Source organism: Cetorhinus maximus, chromosome 5, assembly GCF_964194155.1.
Source record: "Cetorhinus maximus chromosome 5, sCetMax3.hap1.1, whole genome shotgun sequence".
Lineage (NCBI taxonomy): Eukaryota > Metazoa > Chordata > Chondrichthyes > Lamniformes > Cetorhinidae > Cetorhinus > Cetorhinus maximus.
The window spans coordinates 71794353-71803482 of NC_135883.1; the positions used below are offsets into that span (position 1 = coordinate 71794353).

General features: G+C 40.6%; 1 protein-coding gene across 1 annotated transcript in view; it reads left to right on the forward strand.

Annotated features, from left to right (window-relative positions):
- The window catches only part of LOC144680723 (fibronectin type III domain-containing protein 4-like), a 296490-nt gene extending 291145 nt beyond the window's left edge, over positions 1-5345 (forward strand). Inside the window, exon 6 of the mRNA XM_078542002.1 lies at positions 3553-5345. Coding sequence (XP_078398128.1) covers positions 3553-3576 — 24 coding nt within the window. The 3' untranslated portion in view covers positions 3577-5345. The remainder of the gene's footprint in view (positions 1-3552) is intronic.
- The last annotated feature ends 3785 nt before the right edge of the window (positions 5346-9130 follow it).

A 9130-nucleotide genomic window follows, 5' to 3' on the forward strand; every position in this document is an offset into this window, starting at 1 on the left:
CCATATTTTATAGAACATGATCAGTCTATTTTTTCCCTCTTTTGCTGTGGATTCCCATTCCAAATCTTTGATTAAGGATGAGACACGGGTGTATTGGACATACTGATTTGTGCAGATTTGTGTAGCGCATCTTTGGATCATTGTCTCTTCAATTAGGCATATCACAGAATCTATCCAATTATATTCTAGATACTACTTTCCTTGTAGTCTGCCTATTCAGCCAATCAGATGCAGAACTATCTTGTAGGGTCAATTCCCATTGGTTCCTTCCCTGAAATAGCCAGACATTCCACCATGACACTTTAGTATCCATCCATACTATATACTTTAAAATATAAAATTTATAAGAAACACATTGGCCAGGATTTTGCCCTAGTCAGGTGGGCTTGCCGGGGGTGGGTGGGAGCGGTCAAGAAGCCGGCTGTCGCCCACAATCGGGGCTGGCGGGCCAATTAAAGCTGCAGTGCTCAGCATTGCCTATTGGGGGGGGCGGGGGTGGTGCGGGGGTTGGGGGGGGCGGGGGGGTGGGGAGGGGTTGCATGGCAAGGAGGACGAGCGTGCAAGTTCGAGCATGTGCATGGGTGCACACTGGAAAAGCTCCTTGAGGCGTAGAGCTGCCTCAGGGAGATAAAGAGTTTTGAAAATGAAAAGTAAAGAATTGTAAAATGTTTAAAAATATGTCCCCTCACATGACTCTGGCATGTTATTAATGAAATGTAACAACTTTTATTTTATTTTTATTTGCTGTTGCAAACCTCATCCCACCCGTGGATGAGGTTTCCTAAAAAATGCAAAGGCCGCTTGGCCTTTTCAGGGGCAGCGAAAAATGACATTTAATTGGGACTTTAATGGCCTTCATAGTGCTCTTAATTGTTGGCGGACATGCTGCCAACTCCCACATGTGCCCACCAACCGAAATATCGCATGAGTGCGTGATGACGTTGGGACGCTCACCCGACGTCATTGCGCGTCATTTTACGCTCGTTTGGGTCAGGCGCATGCCCGTCCGCCGAGTTAAAAATTCTGGCCATTAAAAATTCAATAATTCAAAACAGAAATCACAAACTTACTAATCACATCTTCCAATCACTTGAGTAACACACCACACCCTATGGGGCCCAACATATAAGCCCCAGACCTGTATCTTACCCACCAGCACACATCATCCAGCAAAGCCTCTTTAACCCATTTCCCAGTCCAACCCAGAGCTGCATTGCAGAAGAAATGCCCAGCAGACCAAAGGCATACTCAAAGACCATCTTAAGAGCTCCCCTCTCCTTCCACTTCCCCAAGTTCTCCTTCCTCAATCTCAATTACCCACTCCCCATACTTTTCCCTAAATACATTCTACTTCAAACTCTATCCTCAATACTAACTGGTCCCAGATCCTCCTCATTCCTAGTTCTGTTTACAATACTTCTTGATGTGCCCTAACTACTTTTCACCCAGCCTTTAGCTTCTCTCTGCTCTCAACTTCCGTCCTACCTGATCAGATCTGGAGACAATGCCCTGGTTGGACTGCACCAAATGTTATTAATGTAATTAAATCATATACAAGTGCTCCTGAATTAGACTTTTGAGGGCCCTTGCATCCTGCTTTTATGGAAAAATCAAGGTTGATCAAAAAGAGGCTTCACCCTCAGCTTACTTGGGTTCTCTCAATATCCTGCTACCTTCCCCTCAGACACAACAGCTCAAAGAACAAAGATAGAGAAAAAGAGCTGTAGGCAGCATGAAAAACAGAAAATCAAAATCAAAGGGAAATAGTAGTAAAAGAGTTCAAGGTAAAGAGAAATTTAAAAAAAAACAAAGCTCCAAAGAGGAAGGGGAGAAGGAAAAGAAGAAGGGAAAAGGTAGGAAATTAGAGAGAAGAGAAATAAGGCAAGGAAAACTTTAAAATGAAGAATGACCTGTACTGAAAAATTACTCGACTCCTTTCTTGACTCCCTTGTCCCTTGATTTGTATTTTTAATTTTTATCCACAAGCAACATTGAGAGTTGGAATAATTTTGAACTTTGAAACATGCAATCCTTCTGATGATTTGATGATTAAAATAAAACATTATAGCAAATCATTTTCACAATAGGTTGTGGCCGGTGTTTTCTTCTCAGACCCTCCCCATTCACTAATGATCTCATTTCATTGTTCACCCATTGACCTCAAAGTTACTAACATTTAGCACTGCATCTTTCAGTACTTTAACAGACTTAAGGTTACCTTGGCAACAACCAATTATGGTAATTTTACCACAGTCAATGTACCCCCAATAATACACATTATGATATCTTTTATTCTGTTCCTTCTTCCATTTCATCTTTCTTTACCTTGCAGGAATAAATTGGAACTTTGGCAGCTCATTTATAATTTAGCATTATTGCAGAGAAAACTTATTCTCAGCATGAATTATCAAGTAACCCTATCTACTCAGTATATAAATCTCAAAACTACAACATTCCCAATCACCCATAAGTCATTTATTTTAAACAGAGGAAGGAATAATAGCTGCAATTTAGAGGTGGAGGGTCAGAATGGTTTAAGGCTGTTGTCTGATGATTGGAAATTAATTAAGGCCTTTGTCTGTCTTTAGTTCTACAATTTCTTAATCCTATACATATTATTTTCCCCCCAAAAGTTTCAATTACTGTTGGAACACGTTAATGAAAGAAGCAATTGTGATATTATCATAGCATAATAAATAGTGACATAAGCACAAAAAATAAAATGCTGCAGATGTTGGAAATGTGAAATGGAACTGAATGCTGGAAGTACTTAGGTCAGGTAGCATGTGTGAAGTGCAACAGCATTTCAGATTTATCACCTTTCAGCAGAACAGATATTACAAAATAGTGATGATTTGATGCTGAAAAAGTGATAACTTAAATGCTCCCCAGCGGCTTGGTGAATAAATAACTCGCTGCAATAATGGGCAACTGATGTGGAATAGGAAGATCATGTTCTCTGCTCCATTGGCTGATCTCAAGTAGCAACCGGAGTGCAAAAAAAAGAAATTAGGCATGGCTCTCATGCAGTGGCCCAGTTGGAAAGTGCATATGCACAGGAATTGGATAAGGACAAAATCCTGCTAGACTGCAGTACCATTTATGGCTTGCCGCTAATCATTGTTTAAACTTGCACACAAAATATGGCCACTGCGCTGAAGTACTGCAGTATGACAAGCCCCTAAGGAACTGTACCTGAGTATGAATCAATGCCATTGGAAGATATGGGGAGATAACTAGAGGAGAAGGAAGCAAGCACTTTCTCAGTTGTAAAGCAGAATTCCAAGGATACTACAGGGTCAAAAACCCTCCTATCAATAGAAAAAGTTAAGACCAAGTACAAAATGGGAAGCTCTGGTTGTGCTGACGCATTGTTTTTAGCTAAAACTATTGGCAAGAGAACTATTCCCTCGTCCCCAGTCTGTATTATGGCAGATTAATTTTGTGCAACATTCTTTCAAATGCTAGGGAAGCTGAGAACGTTGTTTTATAATGACCAGAGTATTGTTTATGATAACGATTCAGAAAATGTCCCACTCACTTATCTTGCAGAAAATTACAATTGTGAAAATTTGAAAGTGGAGGGCTTAGAAGGAATCTGTTGGATGAACTCATAGTTCCAAGATATACAACAAATCACAGCTTGAATGTAGAACGTGGCTGAGCTGTACAGATATAGCATGTGTATACTACATTGTGGCATGACATAGTAAAATGTGCATTATTTGGAAACTGTTTCAACAAAGGCATTCTGTTAACTCAGAGGATTTGTCTGTATGGCACTGAGGTGTTTAATTAGTGGGCCCTGCTCACAGATACACTGAACTGCTTTAAATACTATTATTGGATTTGAAAGCGAAGAATAAATTGTCTGCAATATTTTTCTGCATGCTGTAAGTGAACTGTATATTTGTATGAGTCGTTCTGCTGAGCAATACGGGTTAATCACTCCAGTGTTCTCCACAGAGGCCACGCTCCATCACTTTGAGGTGTGGTTCTTTTCAGCTGATACCTTTACTGCAAGTCATCATGGGCACAAAATTGGAAATCCTATGTTGCTAAACCTTAAAACAAGCAACAGAAGGATTTTCAACCACCGCCACCTTCACCAGGGCAACTAGGGATAGGCAATAAATACCAGCCTTGCCAGTATTCCTCACATCCTGAGATTTTTTTTAAATATCTTATTTAAACCACCAAACTTCCACATTTGCCAGCATTCTTGATCCTTAAGGAGTAGTATATATTTTGAGGAGATAATTTTTATTGTCAAGTATATTCTGCATAGATAGAAAAATAGATAAGAACAATTGCAAAAACAAAATGGCAATGTTTATAAGGAACATCAGATTAGCACCTTCATTGCTCCAGGGGGAAATGTGAAAATTAGCTGCACTGACAGACAATGGTATTTGTCTTTCTAAAATGGGTCAGAAACTGGGTCAGCAAGTGAGTCATTTGAAAGGCACAGCCTCTATCAGCCAGTCAGTGTGTTGAAAAGGTTGACTTAATAGGGTTGACACAGTTGTTTAACTCTGTATTTTCACCCCTGGAACTGGGTCTGAATACAGCCCAGTCCAACAGGATGAAAGCTTCTTCTGTCTACTGGGTGTAAGGGCCTCACATAAAATAAGTTAGAGCATTCTCAGCAGAGTTCTTGGTGAGGCCTGGATGCAAAGCAATAAAATAGCACCTAATCTGGCATTAACAGAGACTAAATTGGCAGATTCACTCAGACAGGTTGCATAGATTGCTGTGCAGGAAATGAATAAAATGCTGCACTACTCCAGTAGGTTTCTCTTCTAAATTGAGGTAGAAGCAGATTGTTATGGTGGAGTGAACAGTGACGTGAGTATAATTGATTCTGACACCTGGTGCCCAGAAATTCACCACAAATCACTGAATAAATATTAATGATAAAATTAACTGGTTGATCATTAGGAGACAGAATTACAATATTAAATATTTTACTGCCAGCAATGTCAGTTTGGCATTGTAACCTGATTAATCAATTATGGAAATTGGTATATTGTCTGAGTGACTTATTTAAATTTATAAGTTATGTTTGTTGGCCTGGCCAAGCCCACATGTGGAGAATGCTACACTCTTCAGAGAAATCAAACAGCCTATTTCATCCTGAGCAAAATATAGAAGTGATTTTAATATTAAAATTATACTTTTAATATTGCTTTTCTGTACTCCTAATATTTGTGTGTAATTGAAATTGTAAGTACCTGAGCCAAGAACTATTTGCAAATATTGTAACTAAGAATTATGATAAATGTTAATTCCAAATTTTTGTACAACTATATATAAATGAATAAAAGTATAATACATTTTACAAAGGGTCTTTGGATTTTTATTTTGAAATAAAACTGTGACATTAAGTGACAAAATACAATTAATATTTAGCCAATGTTGCAATTCTAAAATTCCTTATTCCACCAGTCCTAATTTGAATATTAAAGAGTGCTCTAATCTTACTGAAGCAATACTATCACTTTTCCAACATTGCCACTGAGTCCAACCTCTCTACGTTGCATCCATTAACACAGTGTTCGGATTGGTTACTTGAAATTGAATGGAGGCTTGAAATTGCATCAATTTTGTGGAAGAATTTATGTATTTCAACTAACATAAACCAAGCAATCTCATGCAAAAATATATTATTGACAGATTGACATAGGAGGTAAAAATCACAATTATCACCTGACAGGAAATTCCACAAACTATATTTTCTATTACATCGCTTCTGGCATTGCGAAGTTGGTCACACCCAAGCCATAGCCTTCAAACATCAGTGTTTCATTTATTCATTCATTAATTTGTAGAATTTATTGTCATTCATTCAATTGCTTCCGAAAGATGTCCTGCTTTGGCCGTCCCTGTATTACAGCCACTGAGATAGCAAACCAGGGAATTGATGAGCGCTGATATCCTTGTAATTTAACGCTTGGAATCATCCTAGTAAATCTATGCCATGTTCCCTCCAAGACCAATATATCCTTCTTAAGATATGGTGCCCAGCACTGCTCACAGTACTCCATTGGAAGTCTAACCAGGGGTTTGTATAGCAGAAGCATGACTTCTACCCCCTTGTATCCCAGTCCTCCTTATCTAAAGGGACCCCAACTATTTACAATCTATACCAATTACCGATGAAGGAGCTGAATTTATGGTAGTTAAATTTGCTGATGACACAAAGATAGGTAGAAAAATAAGTTGTCTTGAGGACATAAAGATTCTACCAAGGGATTTAAATAGGTTAAGTGAGTGAGCAGAACATTGGCATATGAAGAAAAATGTGGGAAAATGCGAAATTGCCCGCTTTAACAGGGAGAATGGAATGGAATAATGTTGGTCCAAATCTTCCAGTCTCCAGATAGTCATACCCCAAAGGTACCCCGAAGATACACTGGGGGAGCCCCTCAGATGTCCTCATGCATTGACTACATGGTAATTGCCCGTAATCAACTCCCCTTGGTTCCAACTCACTTAGCAGCCATAGTTAGCCAGGAAAGGTTAGAAGGATTAAAACCAGTTCTAACTCCTGGATAACTATATTACTAAGATCCCTAAATCCCCCAACACATACTGGATCCCCAACTAGCCCCCAGCTATCCCCCTGACCATCCAACTTCCCCCAGTACTTCTGCCTAACCCCTCAATCTCCCAACTCTCCGATTACCACACCTGACCCTCTGACTACCCGACAACCCCCCAACCACTGACCTGACCCCAACTATACCCCAAGCCCTGACTAACCCCCAACCACCCGACTCCCCCCGACACACCCTAATACCTCAACAATCCACCTGCCACTCTGTCCCCTCACCTACTTATCTTACACACTTAACTTCTCTCCGTAGCTTCTCCAAATGGTTTTGGGATCTTTAAATTTACCAGATACAGCAGCTTGTGCTGTATGATGGGGGCATGGCTTGACTTACCCTGACACTCCTACACTATGAAGGAAGGACTCCAGGAGCAGGTACACTCCACATTCCTGAGGGGGCCAGATTCATTCCCTTGATGTCCAATGGCATTACTGTCACCGAATCCCCCACTATCAACATCCTTGGGGTTACCATTGACCAGAAACTGAACTGGACTAGCCATATAAATACTATGGCTACAAGAGCAGGTCAGAGGCTAGGAATCGTGTGATGAGTGACTCATCTTCCGACTCCCCAAAGCCTATTCACCATCTACAAGGCACAAGTCAGGAGTGTGATGTAATACTTCCCACTTGCCCAGATGAGTGCAGCTCCCACAACACTCAAGAAGCTTGACACCATCCAGGACAAAACAGCCCGCTTGATTGACACTGCATCCACCATGTTCAATATTCACTCCCTCCATCACCAACACACAGTAGCAGCAGTGTGTACCATCTACAAGATGCATTGCAGGAACTCATCAAGGCTCCTTAGACAGCACCTTCCAAACCTGCAACCTCGGCCACCTAGAAGGGCAGCAGATTCATGGGCACACCACCACTGCAAATTCCCCTACAAGCCATATGCCATCCTGACATGGAAATATATCGCTGTTCCTTCACTGTTGTTGATTCAAAATCCTGGAACTCCCTTGCTAACAACATTGTTGGTATACCTACGCCACATGGATTGCAGCGGTTCAAGAAGGCAGCTCACCACCACCTTCTCAAGGGCAATTAGGGATGGGCAATAAATGTTGGTCCAGCCAGCAATGCCCACATCCCATTAAAGAATTTTCAAAAAAGCCTGGGTGAGAAATGTGGGTCTCCAGGGCAAGGTCAGTAAATATGAGCAGAGTGGCAATGCAACAGTGATTGCCATTCCTTGGAAGATTCGGCCCATAATTGGAATGGAGAAAAACCGCAAAATTCTACTATACAGAAAAATCTGGTATACTGACACAAGAGTCTCCCAAAAAATATACAGGTACAGCAAATGATCAGGAAGGCAAATGGAATGTTGGCATTTATTGCAAGGGCGATTGACTATAAAAATAGGCATCTGTTGCTGCAGCTCTACGGGCCCTTGGTTAGACAGCATCTGGAGCAGTGTGTACAGTTTTGGCCTCCTTACTCAAGGAAGGGTATAATTGCATTAGAATCAGTTCATGGAAGCTTCACTCAACTGATTCCTGGGATGAATGGGGCTATCCTGTGAAGAAAGATTGAGCAGGTTGGGCCTGTACCCATTGGAGTTTAGAAGAATGAGAAGTTACCTTATTGAAACATATAAAGATCCTGAGGGGACTTGTCAGAGTGGATGCTGAGAGATAATTCCTCTTGTGGGGAGTCTAGAATTAGGGTACACTGTTTAAAAATTAGGGGTCTCTCACTTAAGGCTGAGATGAGGAGAAATTTCAGGCTCAAGGGGCCAAAGGGCCTATTCCTACTCCTATTCTTGTGTTCTTTTTAAAGGCCAACATTTCATTGGCCTTTTTGACCATTTTGTGAACATCTTCATGTCACGTCAAGGACCCATGTACCATGACCCCCACATCTCTTTGTAATTCAACAGTTTCACCATTTAGAAAGTACCCTGTTCTTTCCTTTCAGATCCAAAGTAGATGATCACTTATTTGCCTAAAGTGAAATCCATTGGCCAGATTGGTCCATTCAATTTTTTTGTAATTTTATGCTACCATCTACAATGCTTAACATGCTACCTATCTTTGTGTCATCAACAAATTTGGTTATATGGTTTTCTATCCCATCATTTAAGTCATTAATAAATGGGGTGAATCATTGAGGCCCCAAAGATCCTCGCGTGACACCACTAGTCTTATCCTCCCAATCAGGATGCGTTCCCATTACCCTACTCTTTTCCCCCAACCACTCACCCTATTTCCTAACCAGATCAATAATTAACCTTAAGTTCTACAAACTTTAAAACTTTGGAAGATATTGTTAGGGCATTAATTTCAGTAAAATTTATTTTATTTATTTTCATTAAAAGCCTAGCAAGATGTTGGGGGATTTCTCAATTACACTTCTTGGGGTCTATTAATTTGTTGAGGGCTTCCTGTCGAATTAGTGTGGCCTAGAGAAAACAAGAGAAAGCCACGAGACCCCGGCTGGAGGCGAAGACACAGTTGATTTTATTATCGTTGCAACGATAGATGTGGACTACACCAG